Raw genomic sequence first — 23101 nt, 5'->3', positions numbered from 1 at the left:
TATATATTCAATAGTATTAGGCCTATATATTATTCACATTGAAATGTTTAATCATTTATTCAGGTTTACAGTTCAAAACCTGATATTGATATTAAATATATTGTTGGCACTTATAGATTTAGATACCTTTATTGAGGTATAGATTCCTCAATTAGATAGGTATTACATTCCTCACATAGCATAGTTAATAGACTTTAGTTTAGTTTAATTAAAATAGCAATATCAAACAAGTCGACTACAAGGTAATACAAACTCTGTATTTGTCAAAGAATAAGCACATCAAATATGAAGAACGAAACTTGGGAAGTGATGTGTCACTCAGTATTCATAATACATGTAAATGTATTTATTGTATTCAAAATTAGCTAGAATAACAACAGTGGATGAAAACTATATTTTCATTATTTCAAATACCAGACAATAGCAGCAATAATGATCACAGCATACAATACACGTCTCAGTACAGTGGAGCGTTTTCCACAAGTGGGCTGACTCTGACAGGTTTGTCTCTGTGCTGACTGATGTATGTCTGTGAATAACTGCTCAGAATGATTCATATGCTCTTCATGGTTCGACTCTTCAATCTCCTCAGTGAGTTCATTTTCTATACTCTGACAGGTTTCTCCCTGCACTGACTGAAGTACATCTATGGGTACATGTTCAGAACAATTCATAGGTTCTCGAAGGAAGTCTTCATGGTTCAACTGTTTAATATACTTCACGAGTTCATTGCTAGCAATCTGACAGGTTTGTCTTTGCACTGACTGATGTATGCCTGTGGATAACTGCTCAGAAGAATTCATTGTTTCACTTTGGAAGTCTTCACAGTTCGACTCTTCGATCTCTTCAATAAGTTCATTGCTAATATTCTGACAGGTTTCTTCCTGTACTGACTGATGTATGTCTATGCATATATGTTCAGAATGAATCGTGGGTACTCTGAGGAAATCTTTACGGCTCAAGGCTTGAATGTCCTTCAGAAGATCAGTGCTAATACAGTAGGTGTGATTCTGATCAAAGTGGGTCCGATCTGAGTGCTGTGTCACATAAACATTCACAAATTTTTTCCTCCTTGAGTCAAAGGAAGCAATGATGCGATCTGTGTTGCTGTTGTCTGACTGTCCTGTGTAACTTTTAGTGACATAACGAGGCAGTGAGCGAATGGAGTTCAGGTTGCCCACATCATAGTATGGAAGATTAGTGTAAGGAAGAAGTCTATCCCTATTATGGAATCGATGAAAGCCAAAATCTCCATTTTCAGGGTCACACTCTGCAGTCATACGACCGTTCGAGTCAATCTGAACACAATCATGAGCAAACCACCACAACAAGCTCAGACCGTGTCTGGGAGGCGGCTGACCATACTTGGTCTCTCTCAGCTCGGACAGTTTATACAAGGTTCTCACCATGTTCCAGACAAAAACAAACAATAAGTAAGACTACAAAAAAAAAAAAAAAAATACAGTCTTTCTCCAACAATAGTGCACCTGTTTTTCAAAGAAAGGTTTGTAATTATATATAATACACAATTACAGAAACACTGCAAAATGTAAAAACAAAAACCATAAAATGGTATTAAACATTTTTGGTAAAACATATCTGAAAATATTGATCACTTACACAGAACTACAAGCAGACAAAGGCTGATCGTCTAAGATGAATGGTTAATCCTTAGTGAGAAGATCTTCCAATTTTGTAAAATAAAAACAAGGAAGTCCAGATATGAACACCAGAAACAGTGCCAATAAACATTTGCAAGCTACTGTAATTTGAAGGACTAATGTATTTCTGGCATTCATATAATAGATTAAAATGTTTAACCCAAAATAATAAATGAAAGCTTCAATACTAAAGCAAAACACTGTTCTTACTCTAAAGTACCTGTTTCTTTATTTCTTACTTTTAAAATTGTGTTATACAGTTTGGAGATGTTCCTCTTATTTCTGTTGTGGTATACAGCCACTTTGTTCTGCTACGTTAATTGTTTATATAGCCTAAATAATGTTAATAAATTATATTATTTCAATTATTAAATAAATAAATAGTCAACTCAACTTTGACAGTTCAATGTAAAGTTAATAATGGTTTAATAATAACGTAATAAAACAAGCAGCTAAACATCTTATAAAACTAATCTGCTTTACCTTTTTGAAGCATATGGATACGTCCTTGTGTGCAAAGATCTGCAAACAGAAACTGGTGTAGTTGTTGTTCAATAGCAATATCAGGGGGAAAATGACTCCATGAGGAAATATTTGGCTGCCAAATAGAGTACAGCATCATTCAAAGTAGATTTTTGCATCCTAAGAGAGAAGATTCATATTTGCTTAAACAATAAGAAACAACAAAGTGAGTTCTCAAAGCATTTTTTTTTTAAACAGGCCATCTTCCTTTTCAGTCATGTTTTGTTACTTGCAGAAAGGGAAAGTTATTTCGACTAAATATTACAAGGGTATAGGAATAAAAAAATAAAAAAATTAATGATGTGATGATAAATCATCTAAAAGAAACAGCTCTAGCAAATAAAAAAAAGACGAGACAATTTTGGTTTCATGGTGACTTTAATATCAAATCCTAGTATACATTTGGTCCCTCTAAATGCTGAATATTTATTTTCATAATAGTAGTGACTATTCAAGGAAAACATGTGACGCTCAAAACATGTGACGCTCATCGTAAACATATAATGCCATGCATTTACATGTATTCAAATTATTCCATCCAGAATTTGGTAGAAAAACATACAACAGTAAACAAAATTATGTGTGCCTTTTTGAAAGCAAGAAGTAAACAAACAAGCAAAATAAGAGCAACAGTGCAGCATACACAGAAATCCCAGGTAGATTGGTGTGACCTTTGACCCTGCAGTGACTGAAGTGAAGATGTAAACTGTGAGCGTATGTTGGATTTTTGATGAAAATGCATTTGATAAGGTCTCTGATCGTTCATAGTTTCACTGAGGAAGTTCTCGGTTCAACCTTTTAATTCTCTTTAGAAGATAAATGCTAATGTGGTAAGTGTGAATCTGGTCAAAGGGAGGCTGCTAAAGACAGTACAACATTGCAAACATGAATTCAAAGCTCCAGAAAGCCAGCAGGTAAATCATCATAATAGAATATTTGGCAGTTTGTCACACTTTAATTCTTGTGATTAAGTATATTTCCCATTATAATCACTCAGTCCTGGAGGGCTGGTGTCCTGCAGAGTTTAGCTCCAACCCTGATTAGCAACACCTGAACCAGCTAATCAAACTCTTACTAGTATAATGTCTCACTCATATTCACATTTCATATATATCTAATAGCATTAAATATTAATCACATTAAAATGTGTTATAATTTATTCAGGTTTAGAGTTTATAATATTTAATATGAAATTTACGGCAAAGTTAATTAAATTAAAATAATATCATACAAGTCAATGGTTTTTGGACTTTTATTTCAAGGTAATACAGTCAAACAATATATAATACAGTATATGTCAAGCAATAAGCACAACTAATATGAATAAAAAAACTAAATGACTATAAATCCGGGCATAACCACTGAAGACATTGATTGGGATGTGTCGCCCAATATTAAAATTACTATTAATAGTAATATTTTTCCTTAGTTTTACTTTAAAGATTAAAAAGTATGCAGTAATAAACATACAGTCTTGTTTCGTATAATTAACATGTAAAAAGATGTAATTCATTGTATTCAAATCAATAAACAGCTCATCCAAAAGAGACAAGCACCTAATGACAGCTGTGTAATTAGCTAGAATAACAAAACAACAGTGGATGAAAACTATATTTTCAATGTTTAAAAAACCAGACAATAGCTGCAATAACAATCACAGCAATCAATACACAAGAGAGCATGTTGCAGCATTCTTCACAAGTGGACTGACTCTGAAATGGTTGAATCTGCACTGACTGAGGTATGTCTATGGATATATGTTCAGAACGATTTGTGCGTCCTCTGAGGAAATCTTCAAGGTTCAAGTCTTGAATGTCTTTGATGAGTTCAGTGCTAATACAGTAGGTGTGATTCTGGTCAAACTTCACATGATCTGAGTGCTGTGTCACATAAATCTTCTCAAATCTGTTCCAGCCTGAGTCAAAGGAAACAATGATGCGATCTTTGTTGCTGTTGTCTGAATATCCAGAGTAATTCTCAGTGACATAATCAGGCAGTGAATCAGTGGAGCTCAGGTTGCCCACCTCATAGTATGGTAGGTTAGATTTAGGAAGAAGTCTGTCCCTATTATAAAATCGATGGAAACCAAACGCTCCATTTGCAGGGTTGTACTGTGCAATCATACGACCGTTAGAGTCAATCCGAACACAATCATGAGAATACCACCACAATAAACTCAGACCGTGTCTGGGACGCGGCTGACCAAACCCGGTCTGTCTCAGATCAGACAAATTATTCAAGGTTCTCACCATGTTCCTGACAATCCTGTTGAAAGAAAGTACACTTTCAATGCAATAAATGTTATAATATTATGTTTTTTAATATAAAATGTACAATTACAAAAAAAACTGTAAAACCAAGAAGGAACATAAATCAGTTCTTCATCAGAACTTCATTTAAATCAGTTAATGTCATCATAAGTTCTGCAGAAATGGAATATCTGTTTTTCATAAAGTTCTGTTTCTGCCATATATATGTTCATTTTCTAAACATTTGGGCTAATTTGATGGTATTTTCAGCTACCAACAGCTATTTACAGTACTCTCAGCTCAGTTTTCGAATCTCTTGATTTGAATCTTTGATCTGTTCTGCAGTTTTTCTCTCAAAGGCAGCACATTAAAGTTTTTGTCCTTGACTGACCAAAACCAAACAGCAAGCTCAAAAGAAACTAGATAAAATACATTTTCAGATACTTATCACTTACACAAAACTGATATATGTGTGTGGGTGTACATATATATAGAAACAAATGATATGTCTTACCTAGTAGATGCCAAACTAGATCTTCGGCAGCGACTTCTTCATTCTTAAGACACGACAGGATGTTTGCTGATGTCAGTGAACTCATGACAGGAACTACACTGCAGTAAAACTCACTAGTTGTCCGACGGCTGTACGTGTGTGTGTCAGTTTCTGTTTTGAGGAATAGAAACTCATACTATGGAAACTGAAACTTAGAAACACATTAGAGCAGATGGGGCATAATAATGTCTCACTCATATTCAGAATTCTTATTAAATATTAATTTTATTATACAGTATTCATAATTGTTATCATCTACATGGGAAGCGGTTTATATTTTATGATATATTAAATGTCTTATCGCTGCTTTTTAATTGATAGAGTCTCAAGTTTTATCTTCTGTCTGTCTCAATCAGAAATATTTACTTAATAAATAATTAATCATTAAAAGAATCCAGTGATAAACATGCAAAGCTCAACATTATATCTTAAATTCAAAGAATGATGGACATTATAATTACTGTAGACAAGCTTTAATACACAGATTTAAAATTAAAAACAAACAGCATATTTTCATTTTTAAAAGCAAGAGGAAAACAGGAAAAAATAACAAGAACATAACAGTTCAGTGTTTTCACCAAATTTCTGGTAATTAGGTTCTTAAACAAAAATGTTGTTTACACGTGTATCACGTGTAAATAATTTTAATATAATGTTAATAATAGTGAAATGATAAGTTATATAAACACATGATAAAATGAATCCAACTTTACTAAAAAAAAGTGACGTGACATACAGCCAAGTGTGGTGACCCATACTCAGAATTCGTAACCCATCCAAAGTGCACACACACAGCAGTGAACACACACACACACACCGTGAACACACACCCCGGAGCAGTGGGCAGCCATTTTATGCTGCGGCACCCGGGGAGCAGTTAGGGGTTCGGTGCCTTGCTCAATCGTATCCCACAACCCAACTCACATTACTCAAACTCCCAAACCAATACGACACAACACAATAAAAGAATAACTCAACAGAAGAATGACTATATAAAAAAGTGATGGGAGTGTTCGTACCCTGACAAGTCTTTATGTGAGTCATGCAAAGATCTGCAAACAGAATCTGATCATGTTTCAGGGGACGAGTGACTCCATGGAGAAATATTTGGATGGCAAATAGAGTGCAATCAAAGAATCAGTCATTGAGGATTTAAATATTTACTCACATATGCTACATTTACATATCATTAACCACTTGTCAATTTCAAAAGCAAGTAACATCTACAGTCTATCTCTGATTAAGTGATCAGTCATCAAAACGAGAACGAAAAAACAAGAAATACTTACAAAATGGCTCAAATTAATCATATAACATAAAAATCATAAAAAAAAAATTATTTGCTGTTTATTGCTTTCATTAAAAACTAGACCACATGCCAAATCAAGATAAGGCTTTTTATGATAATTAAACTTTGATTTGCACATAGTTGGGCTACAGTTTGTTATGCAAGGGATAGGCTTCTTAACAAAGTTTGAAGTCTCCCTCACATTCACATGCTTTCAAGGAGATTTAATTTCCTACAGCATGAAAGAGAAGATTTATTAACATTAACAGTAAGAAACAATCACTCAAAGTGTGAGTTACCAGAGTAATTTTATTTCAAACGAAGCCAGAGAAACCGTATATAAAATAGAAGAGATATAATAATAGGAGAGGAACATGAAGATTAGAATATGAAAGCAGCATGAATAATAAATGTGCACCACTTGCTTCGTATGATAAACGTAAATGCATTCTACTCTTGGTCAGTTTGCAATATGTCTGCTGCATGATAAAAAAACAAAACAAACATGAAAGCTTCAAAACAAAAAAAAAATAAATTTGCAATATGTCTGCTGCATGATAAAAAAACAAAACATTCATGAAAGTTTCAAATCTTCATGAATTTTTTTCAAACTCCCCCATCAGTAACAGAGACTTTATATAAAACATAGTATTATTATAATAATAATCATCATCATCATCATAACATCCATGGACAGAACGAGAGAATATTAATGAGTTAGTAGATCTTTGTATTTAAAGAATGGTACATGAGCAGGAATTGTCTTTAGGCGCAGTCGCTTCACGTATCTGCACTCTGCTTTTGTCATCCTCCTCTTTAGTGTTGGAGGGGCGGGGTTGACTGGCACGCTCTTCTTGAGTGTTGGATGTCTGTTTGAGAAACTGCTCTTGACTCATGTTCTTGATGGTCTCGAGGAGATGCAGGCTCACGCAGTAGGTTCTGCTGCTGTCGAATAGTTTCAAGTCATGTTTCAAGTGTTCAGTCACATACACACCGCTGAAGTTGCCATTGGTGTCTTGACACACAATAATGCGATCCTTGTTACTGTCAAGAATGTTCTGGTTGTATTTTGCCCTGACATAATCTGGGAGTTCGTCTGCTCCTGGAGAGTTCAGGTTGCCCACCTCATAGTATGGGAGATTCTGACGGGGCACAATGGGATCATCATCATCATTTTCGAACTTGTGAAAGCCAAAGCGTTTATCGCGAGGAGTATATTTGGAGACAATTTCCCCATTTCTGAAGTCGATATAGTCATGAGCAAACCAATACAACAGGTTCAGGCCATGTCTCGGCATTGGCTGACCGAAGCCGGAGTGTTTTATCTGGGGCAGTTCATTCAGAGTACCGTTCACCATGATGACGACTGTGTGAAAGACAAATAAAGACATAGGAATAGACTCAAACTACATTTAAACAAATAACACATTCAATGAGATGGTAAATACAAATCAATCAGTTAAATATAGCACTGAAGCAGAAAGTTGAAAATCTCAACTGTACCTTGGGAATGTAAATGTACCTTGTAGAAATACTAATCCTTCAAGCTTTTTTGCAGAACTGAATTTTCTCTAAGGGAAGGTCTATGAAAACCATGTGGAAGAGAAATAGAGGAGTTTTATGCATTACGGCTGTTTAAAATTTTAACAAAACAATTTTTACATAAAATTATGCACGCTTTTGGTTGGCAAAAACAGAAATTCACAAAAACAGATGAATGTGGTTTGTAAAATAAAGCAGCCAATTTAGTATAGGAAGAGGCAAAAAATAAAAAAATTCCAAACCTACCTGACCTTGTACTGTTTTCTTTGACAGCTGTTGCTCTTATTACAGAGATGTCAGGTGTGTTGGTGTCTTTAGAAGATGAGGAGAATGACAAACTCCAGAAAACAAACTGAACCAGATTGACAATCCTGTGGGTGTGTCCTTACACGATGGTTCATATAGACAACAAAACAAGCAGAAGTTTGTCACAAAACATCATCAAAAAATGTGTGTGATGTGTGTAGAGAGAGTACAAAATCAAATTTAATATGTAATTATTCAACAGTTGAGAACAGTGATGTTCTGTAATCGAGGAATTATCATTCACCCTAAACAAAGAATGTTACAGAGACTTTCACAAATATATTAATTAACCTACAACTATAGAAAGGAAATATCTTTCATCTATCTCATCATATATTTAACACATAAATCATTAATCGAGGAATTATCTTTCATCTATCTCATCATATATTTGGCCCGGAAAGAACCATATACTGAAAAAACCAAACAATATATTCTTATACTACCAACACCCTTTAGAAAAATATAAAATAAATAATAGAATAATAGAAAGGAAATAATAGCGCTTATAAATATCTCTACCAAATTTTATTTAAAATCAACTACTTCCAAAATAAACTATATCACCAAAATAATTTAACCCATTAAAATAAACCAAAAAAGGTTACCAAATTTTATTGAATTTTTCTTCTTTCTTTTTTAGGGAGAATCTGATTTTCACTAGTTTCAAGTGTTTCATTATACATCCCTCATTAGGTTTGTTACATAACTATTACTAGCTAACCCATCATCATCCTACATCAATAAAAAAACAACATACAATCTACATGAACATGTGCATGTGACCAAACTGAGTTAGTTGACCTGTTCTATGTGACCCTATTAATTTCTGTTTCTTAGCTAACCATCTTTTTCAAGACAAGAAAAAGCTTTAAAACAAAAATCACAAGGGGGTATTTCTGTTGTATTTTATGTTTAAAAGCAATGAGATTATCGGACAATGAAAAAACATGTCTAAGAAAGAAGAGATGTCATGTGCTAGGTTATAGCTAAAAATGCTAATTTCCACCCCCAGTCCCTAGATAAAAAAATCGATTTAATTGGTCTGCGTCCACCACAGACCTTATTTGTTTCTAGGTTTTGGCCTACAACCCACAAGCCAGTGTAGTACAATGTAATCCTATTACATAATCTAAAATATTATTTATAGCCTATTATATTAATAACTGTAAATTGCAGTGAATATAAATATTATTTAAAAACTATTAATAACTGTAAATTGCAGTGAATATTTTCTGTGTTGGCTTGGTTTTGAAAGCCTTGGTTTATAAATAATGACAGAATTTTCATTTTTGGGCAAACAATTCATTTAATGCAGTGAAATCAGACAATTAATTAAAAATGAACATTAAAGTAAACAGAGAGAACACAATGCATTGTATTAATTATACATAAAGAATCATAAAGCTTCTCATCTAGACACAAATGAGCCATTTATGACCCAAATCAATTTACAATTAATTTTTTATGTTTTATTTGAATGGATTCATTTTTTATTTGTTATGAAAAGTCCAGGAAGACACTTGCTGTTAAATGCATTTATTTTGGATGAACAGGAATGTTTGAATTCAACTCTGAGTATCTGCAGGAACCAGACTGCATAGATGAGCGTGCACACATAACACAAGCTCAACGACGACCGCGCCGGTTACGCCGCTGCCGGATCTTCACCTCCCCGATGAAATCTGACCAGTCCATCCTCTGAATTTTGTCAATGAGGCCTTGGCTGATGCGGAAGGTGGAGTTCTCATCGAAGCGCCCCTGACCTAAATGATGCGTCACATAAATCCTATCAAACCATGTGTCATTCTCATCTGAGTCGACCGAAACAACAATGCGATCTGCATTGCTCTCACGTACATCTCTGTCGTAATTCTTAGTAACATAAGGAGGCATTGCGCCCGGATGGTGCAGGTTGCCCATTTCATAGTACTGTAGGTCAGTATCAGGAAGAATTCCTTCTGAATTATGGAATGGATGGAATCCAAAATCTCTGTCCTCTGGGTCACAGTTTGCAATCATAATGCCATCGTCATCAATTTCAACACATTCATGAGCAAACCACCAGAGCAGAATGAGACCATGTCTGGGATACGGCTGACCAAACATGGTCTCTCTCAGATGGGCCAGTTCATTCAGCGTTCTCATTTGGGCCAGTCTGCGTCTAGAAAACAGACAGGGGGAAAATAAATAAGAAAAAGAATAAATGTGACTGGGTTGTGCAAAATTTCAGGACTTAATTAAATAGCATGAAGTGTGATGGTATAATATGTATCATTTATTAAATAATATAACCTAAAAATATTATATTATTTATACATGTGATGTATTACATGTATAATATAATATACATGTATAAAAAATTTTGTTAAATTCAGAAGGATTATAATAGAGCACTAAAATAATCAGCCTTCATTCATTTCCTCAATAATTCTCCCACATGTGGACCTCGAAGAAGACTGAACTTTTAATTTTTCTCACATACTTGCCTTCAGCTTGGCACTTGTTCTGTGTTTCTTTCTTTCTTTCTTTCTTTCTTTTTTTTAAATAATATGCTAAATAAAAAATTAAAAAAAAAAAATCAAAAATAATAATAAAACAAAAATGTCAAAATGAAAAACAAAAATGCTAAATGTATAGTAAAGCAAAAATGTAAAAAGAAAAAATACACAAGTGTTTATTTTTTATGTAAAGTCTTTATGTATATATATTTTTATATATCTATATATATATATATATTATATATATATATATATATATATATAATATATATATATATAAAACGCACACCTTTCAATGCATTTCAGTCTTGATCCACTCTAGTTTTATTTGACCAACAAGTGGACGTGTAGGTTTCGTTTCTCTCTAAACGCACACCCACAGCACAGCCCATCTGCTACAGTCTGCAGGCAGATAATAGCAACGCAAAACATTTACTGAACAGCTGTTTGCTGTTGTTTAATAACGCACATTTAAACAGCAATATCCCGCGTTAAGTTTAAAACGATCCTATAATGTAATTAAAGTCTTAGTAACAAAAAAGCAATTCAAATCAGACAAATAGACATAGAATACTTTACCTTATTCATGCGTATGAAGGATCTGCGTCTGTGTAGCGCACGCGCTCCTATTATTCATGTCTCTGTCAGTGGGCGGGGACAAACTTGAACCTCAACATTTCAACAAGACTACACCAGGTTAATAAATTACAACCTAGTTCAAAGTCTAATTTCTTGACCTACTAATATATATTTTTTAATATATATACCGTTTTAATATATAATATATATATATATTTTAATTTATTTCGACTATATATATATATATATATTTTTTTTTTTTTTTTTCATTCTTTTTTTTTTGACTAAAAGTCGAAAAAAAATAGGAACCTTTTTAATCTTTCTTTCGACTTTTTTTTTTTTAAATAATAGATTTTTCTTTTCCTTTCTTTTCTTTTCTTTTCTTTTCCTTTCTCGTTAAACGATTAAAATAAAGATCGCATTTTTTTTAACCAAGTGTTGATCTTCCATAGCTGCGGAAAAGAGGAATAACCAGGAAAGTGAAAGCAAAGCAGGCGAGGAAAACACATCATCAACAACAACAAAAAAATTCCCTAATTATAAATAGATCTTGACCGCCTCATATTTTGTGAGTGGCGTTGATAATGCATATTTGCTGATGTCACAGAACTCATGACAGGAACTAGTAACACACTAGTTGTACTACAGGTGTGTGTTTCTGTGGTGATGAACAGAAACTCATCAGTGTGGAAAGAGAAACACATTACTGCAGGACCATAATTTAATCGTATAGTGTCTTATATTCAAATTTCATATATTTTCATTTACAAAATGTAATAATATTATTAATATTGAAATGTATTATAATGTATTAAGATTTATAGTTAATGACATTTATTGTATTGTTGACACTTATGCCAAAGTTAATAGACAAGTTTACATTGTTAAATAAATAAAAAATCACACAAGTCAATGGTTTTTGGATTTTTAGTTCTATACACAAGGTAATATAAAGAATATATTTCAAAGAATAAGCGCAAAAAGTACAGAAATTATTATAAATCAAGACAATGATTACGTGATGTGTCACCCAAAGTCAATGAACCATTAAAAAGAATGCTGTGATAAACATGCAACCCTCAACATCACACATAATAATAAACGTGTTAATAAATGTGTTAAAGTTTATTTAAATAAGCAACTGACTCAAATTAGCTAGAACAACAAACTGCAACAGATTAAAACTATTTTGGCTTTAACAAACAGTAGAGAGTAACACCAGCAGCGAGCAGTATCAGCACACCACAGCCAATCAGCGCACAGCGGCATTTCCAACTCTGACAGGTGTTTGTCTGCCTGCGCTGCACTGATGGAGGCATGCTTATAGATAACTGTTCAGAACGATTTGTGCGTCCTTTGAGGAATTTGTCACGGCTCAACTGTTTAATTTCCTTCAGAAGATCAGTGCTAATACAGTAGGTGTGATTCTGGTCAAAGTGCACCTTATCTGAGTGCTGTGTCACATAAATCTTTTCAAACTTGTTCAACCTTGAGTTAAAAGAAACAATGATGCGATCTTTGTTGCTGCTGTCTGAATATCCAGAATAATTCTCAGTTACATAATCAGGCAGTGAGCCAGCATTGTGCAGGTTGCCCACCTCATAGTATGGTAGTTTAATTTTAGGAAGAAGATTATCGCTATTATGGAATCGTTTAAAGCCAAAAGTTCCATTTGTAGGGTTGCACTTTGCAGTCATACGACCGTTAGAGTCAATCTGAACACAATCATGAGCAAACCACCACAACAAGCTCAGACCGTGTCTGGGAGGCGGCTGACCAAACCTGGTCTCTTTCAGATCTGACAAATAATTCAGGTTTCTCTCCATGTTCCCAACAATCCTGTTGAAGAAAGTGCACATTTAATGCAATAAATGTTACAATATTGTGTTTTGTAATATAAAATGTACAATTACAGAAACTGCAAAATGTAAAACTAAAAAGGAATCAGTTCTTTATTTAAATCATTAGTTCATCATTCATCATTAATGTCTGTCCATTTTTCATGGTGTTTAGTCAAAACCCTCTCGTACACATGTTCGTTTATTAAATATTTGGGCTAATTTGTGGTGTTTCCGGCTACCAATAAAGAGAACAGAACTCTCAGCTCTGTTTTTGAATCTATTCAGCAGATTTCTTCTGTCAAAAGCAGCACATTAAAGTCTGTTTTGTCCTGGACTGACCAAAACCAAACAGCAAGTTCAAAAGGAACTACAGACACTGATCACTTACAAAATTGAGAAAATCTGAACTTCTAGGATTACTGCAGGAGATGAAGGGTTAATCTGTAATTCTAAAAAAAGTATAACATGGTTCAGAATCTGTGTGTGTGTGTTATGTGTGTGTGTGTGGGTGTGGGTGTTGGTGTGTGTGTGTGTGTGTGTGTGTGTGTGTGTGTGTGTGTATGTATATAGAAGCATTAAAAAATATATTCCTTACCTTGTAGAAGCCAGTCTAGGTCTTTGGCACTGGCTGCTTCATTTACATGACATGACAGCTTTGCACATATGCTGATGTCAGTGAACTCATGACAGGAACTACACTACAGTAAAACACACTAGTTGTCCTACAGGTTGTTAGTGTGTGTGTGTGTTTCTGTTTTGATGAATAGAAACTCATACTATGGAAAGCAAAACTTGCAGAAACACATTAGAGCAGATGGAACAGATAATAAGGAGATTTATAATAAACGATTTACATAACAAAAAATAAATACTCACAAAAAAAAAAAATAAATGCTATTTATTTTATAAAATACTCAAAACTTATAAAAAATATGAGAGATGCAACACATATTATAATATATAAAAAGACTACTATTTTTTAAATAAAAGAAAAGTTTATCTTTTGTCTCCCTCAATGTGGAATATTTATCCACATCATTGTAATAAATCATTAAAATAATCCAGTGATAAAAAGCAAAGCTCAACATCATATCTCGCATTTATTGAATGATGAACATCTATTTATAATTATATTAACATACATCAGATTATACAGTTATTCATTTAGCAGACTCTTTCATCCAAAAAAGTCACAGCTCAAATAATACAAATCAAAAAAAAAAAAAATCAAAAATAATTAAAAATAATTTCAAAACAATAAAAAAACAAGAAAACAACAAAAATGAACAAAAACATACAAAACAGTATTATGCAGCATTTTGCACAGACATCCTTGATAGATTTAGACTCTTGACTCTGCTTGGATTCAGTCTTTACAGACTGAGCTGGAGATGGAAACGGTGTGCGACTGCAATGCATTTGGTAAGAAATCTGATTAGAATAATTGATAGTTTTTCTGAGGAATTTTTTCAGGCTTAACTCCTGAATGTCCTTCAGAAGTTTAGGGCTAATACAGTAGGTGTGATTCTGGTCAAAGTGCACCTCATCTGAGTGCTGTGTCACATAAATCTTCTCAAATATGTTCCAACTTGAGTTAAAAGAAACCATGATGCGATCTATGTTGCTGTTGTCTGACTGTCCAGTGTAATTCTTAGTGACATAATGAGGCAGTGAATCAGTGGAGCTCAGGTTGCCCACCTCATAGTATGGAAGGTTAGTGTAAGGAAGAAGTCTTTCCCTATTATAGAACAGATCAAAGCCAAAATCTCTATATTCAGGGTCACACTCTGCAGTCATACGACCGTTGAAGTCAATCTGAACACAATCATGAGCAAACCACCACAACAAGCTCAGACCGTGTCTGGGACGTGGCTGACCAAACCTGGTCTCTTTCAGATCTGACAAATTTTTGAGGGTTCTCACCATGTTCCTGCCAATCCTGTTGGAAAAAAAAAACATTTAAATAACAGATCTGGTTTTACTTAAACAAATGTGCATGTAATTTAAAGAATGGTTTACATTTTTTATATAAAATGTAAAGTTTGTATTTAAAATTAAAAAATATTTCAAATTTAAATTTAAAGTTTTAATGAAGTTACAAAAAAACTGCAAAACTAAGAAGCAACAACACACTGGAACACATAGGAATTCTGCAAAATCGGAAAGAGTGTTATGCAATAGTTTTTCTTCAGATCTGCTGCCCTTTGAATATTCATTTATTAAATATGCTGTATAGGCAAATTTGATGGGGTTTTCAGCTATCAATAAAAGTGTAGCAATATCAGCTCACTTTTTGACACTCTAAATCCATTCAGATGATTTTCTCTCAATATCAGCAAAAAAAAAGTCTGTTGGGTCCTAGACTGACTATCTGCATGCATTGATCACTTACACAGAAATACAATCAGAAAGATCTCTGTAGCAGTAGAAAGTCTGATCCTCTTATAATCTTTCAGTAAGATGAAGGCGGTGTTGCCAAGTCCGCTACTTTAACACTGTTGCCACGGGTTGTTACCCCACAAAAAAAAATATAAATTTTACTCCCAAAAACACAAACTTTAACACGAAACACACCAGAAACGTGATGCCACCCAAAAAAAAACTATCATCCCATTGGGCGGGTTTTCTTATGAAAACCTGGCAACCCTGGATGAAGTTAATCTTCAGTTGGAGTACAATTTAAAGTAAAAGCAAGGAAGTCAAGATCGGCTGTCGTAGTCAAGCTAATTTGATACTAATTCATACAATATATTTTTGTGAATAAATAAACAGCTGGAACAATTCAGTGCTCTTACCGTGTATCTGGAAACAAACTGTTGTGTCACGCAGTTCCTGTATGTAGCAACTTCCACAGTGTCTTGCAATAAAAGCCAGCTATATGAACACACATAAAATGAGTCCACTTTATTCTGCAGAAGTGGCGGAAGTGTTCACACACTGGTAATGGCTCTTGTGGGTGGAGAACGTTCTGCGAACAGAAACTGATGCTGCTTCATGCCAGATATTTTTAGCTGAGAAACTGACTTAAAGGGATCATATGACATTGCTAAAAAGAACATTATTTGGTGTATTTGGTGTAGTACAATGTGTTTATGCGGTTTAAGATTCAAAAAACACATTATTTTCCACATAATGTACATTACTGTTGCTCCTCTATGCCTCGCCTTTCTGGGAGTTATTTTTTACAAAGCTCATCATTCTAAAAAAAAAAAAGGAAGGTGTGCTCTGATTGGCCAGCTATCCAGTGTGTTGTGATTGGCCGAATGCCTCAAGCCTGTGACGGAAATGTTACGCCCCACTGTGATGCCTTGTGTCCCGGTGCTACAAGACAGAAACTATAAAACCAGTAAGTATGGATTATGCATTAATTCATGCTTAACAAATACACATTGTTGAGGCACATGACAAGCTAACTAATTCTAAATCTAAAACCACAATGACTTATTACATAACAATTAATTAAAAGTTCTGTGCCTCAACAAGTAAAGTCATAACATAATGATATCTTTGCAAATCATTAGCTGATGATTCATTAAAGCAGACAACTAGGCATGGCTTCAACCCAGTGTGGTAATTAACATATGAATGTACCTCATTAGTTAATATAATGTGTTACTAGGGAATTAATACATTATGACACATTTAACTAATAACAATTTATGGATAACTTAATCTATAAATCATATAGAATGTTCATTAGTTGCTGATGCAGTAATCATTAATAAATGGTTTAGTTCTTCATGAGTTATACACTAACTCATGATTATCTGTGCATTAGTTAAGCATCATTTAATGCATATTTGTGCACCCGTATTGTAAAGTGTTACCATAAAACCCATTACAAATGAGGCATTTGTAGCATCCAGTGGGGACATAATTACTGATTATAATGACTTATACTGTCTTTTTATGCATTGCGTTGCGTATCGCGCTGTGTAAACATAAAACCATGTCTGCATTTGTGATCGGAGAAACAACAAACAACAAGCACTACTCTACAATGCTCAAAACTCACATTTGAATCATCAGTGGCAAATTATTCAAATATAAAAAACATACTTACAGGCTGTGAGTCAGAAGCGCCAGACTGTCCTTTCAAAGTTGGAATTGCCCCACTTTATAGAAACAACCTTTGTGCACAGCCTTCCCAGGATCAATAAACAGTCCTATGTAAAATGCGCTGCAAACATCTGAATATTTTTTGGGGGGGCATGTTAGAACAAGCCATTTTAGGAGGGCGGGGCTGACTCTTAACTTTTATAAAGAATATCTCTTTGGATTTGAGAGTTTAGTCTTTGCCACTTTACAGATCTTCTTTATGCACCAAGAGCTTGTAACACTCCAAAGAGAAAGGAAAAATTGAAATCGCATCATATGACCCCTTTAAGTGGAGTAATTGTGTTTTCCCTTTTAACACTAAAAGTGTATTACAATTTTTTAAGATTTATAGTTAATGACATTAAAATATTGTTGCCACTTAAGGCAAGGTAATAGACAAGTTCACATTGTTACATTAAAAAAACAACACACAAGTCAATGGTTTTGGAGTTTTAGTTCTAATACAGTCTCTGTATATTTCAAAAGATAACCACAAACAGATATGAATACAGAAATTATATATATATATATATATTTGTTCCTTTTAAATCTTAACATTGATCTATATCATTGCAGTGAACCATTAAACAGAATGCTGTAAATGATCAACATTGTATATTATTCAGCATAATAATGAAAGTGCTAATAAATCATTTCAATCAATTCATCTAAATAAGCAACTGACTCAAAGGAAACAAACTGCAATGTGCAGTTTCAAAATGAGCTAGAATAACAATGAAAACTATATTTCCATTTTCAACAATAAATAGGCAGTACCAGCAATAATGAGCAACAGTACCAGCAGACTGCAGCAAAGCAGCGCACAGCAGCATTTCTCACTCTGACTGGGGTTTGTCTGGTTGTGTTGCACTGACTGGGGTATGTCTGTGGAATGATCCGTGGGTTCTCTGAGGGATTCTTCATGGCTCAAGTCTTGAATGTCCTGTATGAGTTCATTGATAATATTCTGACAGGTTTCTCCCTGCACTGACTTATGTATGTCTATGGATATATGTTCAGAACGATTCGTGCGTCCTCTGAGGAAATCTTTACGGCTCAAGTCTTGAATGTCTTTGATGAGTTCAGTGCTAATACAGTAGGTGTGATTCTGGTCAAAGTTCACCTGATCTGAGTGCTGTGTCACATAAATATTCTCAAATCTTCTCCGCCTTGGGTTAAAGGAAACAATAATGCGATCTTTGTTGCTGCTGTCTGAATATCCAGAGTAATTCTCAGTGACATAATCAGGCAGTGAATCAGTGGAGCTCAGGTTGCCCACCTCATAGTATGGCAGGTCACTGTAAGGAAGCAGTCCATCCCTATTATGGAATCGGTGGAAACCAAACGCTCCATTTGTAGGGTTGCACTCTGCAGTCATACGACCGTTGAAATCAATCTGAACACAATCATGTGCAAACCACCACAACAAGCTCAGACCGTGTCTGGGAGGCGGCTGACCAAACCTGGTCTCTTTCAGATCTGACAAATAATTCAGGGTTCTCATAGTGTCCATGACGCTTATGCTGAAAAAGTGAAGTATCGTATTGATTTTACTCAAACAAAAGTGCATATGTAATGCAAATGTATATTTTTAAGATCAAACATCAAAATTCAAAATGCACAACTAAAGAAGAACATAAGCACCAAAAGCAGTCGACTTCATATTTAAATCAGCTTGTTTCCTCATTGGATGGCTCTGCAGAATTGGAAAGTCTGTTAGTCATTTCTACAGACATTTGATGGGATTTTCAGCTATCAGTAAAAGTGTAATATTATCAGTTCACTTTTTGGCTTGTTAAAATCCATTCAGACTATTTTCTCTCAATATTAGCAGAATAAAGTCTGCATGCATTCATCACTTACACAGAAATGTGATCAGAAATCTCTAGGCCCAGCAATAGAAAAACTGATCCTCGAAGAATTGTGCAGTAAAATGAAGGGTTAATCTGCAAGCACCTCAAGACTGCCTGCCCTATTCCAGCTAATTTATACATATTTTTTTTTTTTATAAATAAATACCTGGACAGTGCTCTTACCGTGTATCTGGTAATAAACTGTTGTATCCAGCAGTTCCTCGTGTATGGCAGCTTACACATTGTCTTGTTTGAGGGCAAAGATACTGCTATATAGACGCTCCTAACCTGATTTTGTAACTAATAAAGCAATAAAAACATGAGTCCACCTATTCTGCAGAAGTGTTCACACTCTGATAATGGCTTTTGTGGTTGGAGAAATATCTGCTAACAAAAACTGATGCTGCTTTATGCCAGACATTTACAGCAGAAAAACTGAATAAGAGTGGAATAATCCTTTCTATATGTTGCTTCCCTTTTAACACTATCTGGTTTCATCAAAAAAAGTTCTGACAGAAATACTCAGTAAAGAATGATAATTGTGTGAACCATCTACAGTCTCTCTCACATGCTTTGGAGGCAAACCTGTTTTAGAAGGGCATCTGATATTAGGCCACTAAAAGAGATTAATTTGCACAAACAAAAAAGAACATGTCGAAATTATGAGTGTCCAAAGTCATTTTATTTCAAGCCAAGCCAGAGAAACCACACATTTAATAGAAATCAAAGGAAACCAGTAAATTAATCAAAACTTGTGATTATATAACAGAAGACATAACATTTATAAAAGTGACGGGAGAAGCAATGCTTTTTGAAACATCTATTCAATCGAACCAGTTGCTTCAAAAAATGAATCAAAGCGCTGGAATCTCCGCATCTGCTGGTTAAAGTCATGAAAATGCATTCTAATAAACTCTTATTCATTTAAAGCTGCAGTCCATAAATTTTGCCTCTTTGTCGCCATCTCTGTTTGAAACCTACAATTGCAGTTATTTGCAGAATTATCATCTTTGCATGGGTTGTGCACCTCAACGGCTCTTGCGCAGATGAATCTAATGTTTTGAGGTGAATGTGTGGCTGTCAATCACTGCACTGGTGTGGATACTGTACTTATGAAAAACAGATTCTAGCCTACATCTTGGAATATATGACCCAAATAAGAAATTTTCACCGGATATTGTCATCGGAACAAGTAAGTAACAAGTCTGCCATTTTTGTTCTAACCAACTGAGGAAAAAAGCATTACAATACATTGCACTCCCAATGGTGATTAAAAACCTAACAATCATTTAGCTTGTATTACAGAAAACCGTGCAAATTACTATTATTGGTATACTTTTATTATCAAATTGTTATTGTTAACAACATCAGCATTGCGTGACTACGTGTGTATTAGTGTGTAGATTTCAATTTCTGTATAGTCTCTAATTGTCATACAATTTGTATTTTACATAGGTTAAAGAAATTCATTTAAACACAAAGGCAAATTATTCTTCCTTCGAACTGGTTCTCTTTAAAATACAAATATTGTGTAATCCCACATAGGCTATCTGTAAAAAGATGTACATTTAAAACGGGAATATAATCTAATTTCAGTCACTTACATGTGTTTCATAAACATACAGGCGCTGTAACGGGAGGGAGTTTAGGATGATTCCAAGGGCCTGGCGAGGATTCCGGGGGGCCCCGAGTCAGTGTGATGTTCCGGGGGCCCAGAAAACATAGCAAAGCCCCTGTAAACACATAATCCTTTCTGGATTACAATCGGCCATCAAAATGAAAAATGTTATTATTCCAGCGCCTCACGTGCGAATTAGCATACTAGCTGGGACAACTTCTTTATGTTTACTGATGTGACGTAATGACATAGAGGCATGCTCGAATTTTCACGAATTCCTACCAGTACCAGTCAAACTAGAAAACATTATTATAAACTTAAAGTTTTGAATCGGGTTAAAGTAAGGAGATCGTTTTGAACACTGGATGGTTATGAACTAGCTTGAAAAATTAATTTCGGACAATTTTTAACCAAAAAAAAGTTACAGACTGCAGCTTTATCTCGTAAAAATGACTCGAGATCATTTACAACCACACATTCAATGCATTTAACACAACACTATCCTCAAACCACAGACGCTTCAAAACAGTAGGATGTAGCAAAGCCTCATTTACTGAAATCACGCGACTCTGTCAGGCTGGTGTACTCGCTCCGATTCACTCCGAACTCACCTATCACTAATACTGTAGATGCATTAAGCATTACACAACAATAAAATTTATTAGATGCTTTAATCAATTCAGCATTACATAATAATAAAATGTATATAATTATCACGGATATAATGAAAGCAGGTTGTCAGCAGCTCTTTAATAGCTCAAAGAATGGTACACCAGGAGTTGTTGTCAGACGCCGTCTCATTAACGTTACTGCTCTGTAGTGTGACTCTGGGATGATCTTCTTGAGTGTTGTATGTCTGTTTGAGATACTGCTCTCGAGTCATGTTCTTGATGATCAGGAGGAGGCCCTGGCTCACTCTGAAGGTTCTGCTGCTGTCGAAGCGTCTCGGGTCGCTGTGTTCAGTCACAAACACTCTGTTAAAGTTGCCACTGGCGTCCTTACGTACAATAATGCGATCCTTGTTGCTGCTAGGATTGCTGTGCCTGTAATTGGCCCTGACATAATCTGGGAGTTCGTCTGCTCCTGGAGAGTTCAGGTTGCCCACCTCATAGTATGGGAGATTCTGACGGGGCACAATGTGATCATCATCATCTTCAATTCTGTTATGGTACTCGTGGAAACCAAAGTCTCCATCTTGAGGACTAAAGATGGAGACAATTTGCCCATTTCTGAAGTCGATGTAGTCATGAGCAAACCAATACAACAGGTTCAAGCCATGTCTCGGCCATGGCTGACCGAAGCCGGAGTATTTTAGCTGGGGCAGTTCATTCAGAGTGTGCACCATGATGGACAGCTATGTAAAAGAAAGAGACAATGAAGAAATATTTAGAATAATAGTTAAACCATACGATGCAAACTGTGTTTTGAAGGGAAAGTGGATTTTAGATGATGCAATTTGTCACCATTTATGTTTCCACCGTACTGAAATCACTATTTTTACCATCATGTTATGACAATTTTTTTAAGTATTAAATATAAAAGGCAAACATTCTTACGTCTTTCGTTGAATGTAGAATACAATGTTTTATATATATATATATATATATATATATATATATATATACATATATATATATATATACATACATACATACAATGTATAATACAAACTTATAAAAATACTGAATAAAGTTTAGCCAATTTATAGCTTTATAGGTAACACTTAGCATTTTTGAGTCTTATTTTGCTACAAACATATAAAACATTAGTTATAAACACCAATTAAAAAATTAAGCGTTTTAATAGTATTTATAAACATAGAAAAGGAGGCCATGTTTAAATTTTCTCTTGAAATTGTTATAAATTAAAATTACGACATTTTGAGAATGTTGTAAATGTACATTCTTTATCATGAAATTATGGGTGAATTTATATTTGATGTTCCTGTGTCTCATGCAATTCCTCTAAAACCATGCAAGAGAATGACTTTTAAGCATCACAAGTGTGCTGTCCTTGTGGAAAACACAAATATCTTAATTTTTACCTTGTATGGTGAAGACTGATCCTCCAAGTTTCTTGCAGGTTCGTTGTTGACCTATAGTGAGTTGTAGCGAGTTCTTTTTAAAACGATTCCTTCAAGACACGCCTCCTTAGAAAAGCTCACAGCTGGGAAATAGAAACTTATGATTATTGAAAGGGAGCAGCCAACGAGTTTTTCGGATTACTGAATAATGCACAGTATGTACTGCACACTAAAACAGTATTTGGAGGGGTATTACTCTATTATGTCACATTGCATTGTAGTTTAATACAATGAGTAGGATTCTGGAAATAAAAAACTATGTTGTAAAACAAGTAAACAAAATTACTAAACTTAAAATGAACATTAAAAAAAAATCTAAAAAACTAATGTAAGAACAAGAATATGTGATGTACATTTTTCCTAAAAAGATAAAAATAAAAATGCATTTTCAAAGTAATTCAAAGAAT

General features: G+C 34.4%; 6 protein-coding genes and 1 long non-coding RNA gene across 10 annotated transcripts; all 7 read right to left on the bottom strand.

Annotated features, from left to right (window-relative positions):
• Positions 1-365: 365 nt before the first annotated feature.
• Positions 366-1627, bottom strand: LOC122145960. Its single transcript, XM_042762823.1, has one exon. The coding sequence runs from the start codon at positions 1407-1409 to the stop codon at positions 402-404; it is 1008 nt and encodes a 335-aa protein (XP_042618757.1). The 5' UTR covers positions 1410-1627; the 3' UTR covers positions 366-401.
• Positions 1628-3411: 1784 nt separating this feature from the next.
• Positions 3412-5080, bottom strand: LOC109072889. Its single transcript, XM_042762996.1, has 2 exons — positions 4947-5080; positions 3412-4448 (listed from the first exon to the last, which is right to left on the bottom strand). The coding sequence occupies exon 2, from the start codon at positions 4433-4435 to the stop codon at positions 3800-3802; it is 636 nt and encodes a 211-aa protein (XP_042618930.1). The 5' UTR covers positions 4436-4448; positions 4947-5080; the 3' UTR covers positions 3412-3799.
• Positions 5081-6814: 1734 nt separating this feature from the next.
• On the bottom strand, positions 6815-8186 carry LOC109072841. 2 transcript variants are annotated; one of them, XM_019089041.2, is made up of 3 exons: positions 8062-8186; positions 7777-7856; positions 6815-7639 (listed from the first exon to the last, which is right to left on the bottom strand). In XM_019089041.2, the coding sequence occupies exon 3, from the start codon at positions 7629-7631 to the stop codon at positions 7008-7010; it is 624 nt and encodes a 207-aa protein (XP_018944586.1). In that variant the 5' UTR covers positions 7632-7639; positions 7777-7856; positions 8062-8186; the 3' UTR covers positions 6815-7007. The 2 variants fall into 2 exon arrangements, with proteins under 2 accessions (XP_018944586.1, XP_018944594.1); XM_019089049.2 differs by having other exon boundaries at positions 8067-8148.
• A 3928-nt stretch (positions 8187-12114) lies between these two features.
• Positions 12115-13139, bottom strand: LOC122134195. The gene has a single exon (XM_042762953.1). The coding sequence runs from the start codon at positions 13058-13060 to the stop codon at positions 12386-12388; it is 675 nt and encodes a 224-aa protein (XP_042618887.1). The 5' UTR covers positions 13061-13139; the 3' UTR covers positions 12115-12385.
• Positions 13140-14954: 1815 nt separating this feature from the next.
• On the bottom strand, positions 14955-16176 carry LOC109072823. 2 transcript variants are annotated; one of them, XR_002014767.2, is made up of 2 exons: positions 15838-16176; positions 14955-14981 (listed from the first exon to the last, which is right to left on the bottom strand). It is a non-coding gene; the product is annotated as an uncharacterized LOC109072823 (long non-coding RNA). The 2 variants fall into 2 exon arrangements; XR_006160727.1 differs by lacking the exon at positions 15838-16176 and adding an exon at positions 15435-15555.
• Positions 16177-17665: 1489 nt separating this feature from the next.
• Positions 17666-19540, bottom strand: LOC122145966. Of its 2 annotated transcripts, none has more exons than XM_042762887.1 (2): positions 18785-19540; positions 17666-18663 (listed from the first exon to the last, which is right to left on the bottom strand). In XM_042762887.1, exon 2 carries the CDS (start codon positions 18651-18653, stop codon positions 17883-17885), a length of 771 nt encoding a protein of 256 aa, XP_042618821.1. In that variant the 5' UTR covers positions 18654-18663; positions 18785-19540; the 3' UTR covers positions 17666-17882. The 2 variants fall into 2 exon arrangements, with proteins under 2 accessions (XP_042618821.1, XP_042618831.1); XM_042762897.1 differs by having other exon boundaries at positions 19177-19540.
• Positions 19541-19656: 116 nt separating this feature from the next.
• LOC122145991 lies at positions 19657-22793 on the bottom strand. Its single transcript, XM_042763023.1, has 3 exons — positions 22656-22793; positions 21281-21965; positions 19657-21244 (listed from the first exon to the last, which is right to left on the bottom strand). Exon 2 carries the CDS (start codon positions 21954-21956, stop codon positions 21369-21371), a length of 588 nt encoding a protein of 195 aa, XP_042618957.1. The 5' UTR covers positions 21957-21965; positions 22656-22793; the 3' UTR covers positions 19657-21244; positions 21281-21368.
• Between the last annotated feature and the right edge of the window lie 308 nt (positions 22794-23101).

Source organism: Cyprinus carpio, chromosome A1, assembly GCF_018340385.1.
Source record: "Cyprinus carpio isolate SPL01 chromosome A1, ASM1834038v1, whole genome shotgun sequence".
NCBI classification, from domain to species: domain Eukaryota; kingdom Metazoa; phylum Chordata; class Actinopteri; order Cypriniformes; family Cyprinidae; genus Cyprinus; species Cyprinus carpio.
This window is presented reverse-complemented; position numbering and strand designations above follow the sequence as displayed.

What these genes read in the sequence shown, in the direction of transcription:
- LOC109072889 (XM_042762996.1), bottom strand. Translation starts at nt 4,435, where the DNA reads ATGGTGAGAACCTTGAATAATTTGTCTGATCTGAGACAGACCGGGTTT.
- LOC122145991 (XM_042763023.1), bottom strand. Translation starts at nt 21,956, where the DNA reads ATGGTGCACACTCTGAATGAACTGCCCCAGCTAAAATACTCCGGCTTC.
- LOC122134195 (XM_042762953.1), bottom strand. Translation starts at nt 13,060, where the DNA reads ATGTGCACTTTCTTCAACAGGATTGTTGGGAACATGGAGAGAAACCTG.
- LOC109072841 (XM_019089041.2), bottom strand. Translation starts at nt 7,631, where the DNA reads ATGGTGAACGGTACTCTGAATGAACTGCCCCAGATAAAACACTCCGGC.
- LOC122145966 (XM_042762887.1), bottom strand. Translation starts at nt 18,653, where the DNA reads ATGGACACTATGAGAACCCTGAATTATTTGTCAGATCTGAAAGAGACC.
- LOC122145960 (XM_042762823.1), bottom strand. Translation starts at nt 1,409, where the DNA reads ATGGTGAGAACCTTGTATAAACTGTCCGAGCTGAGAGAGACCAAGTAT.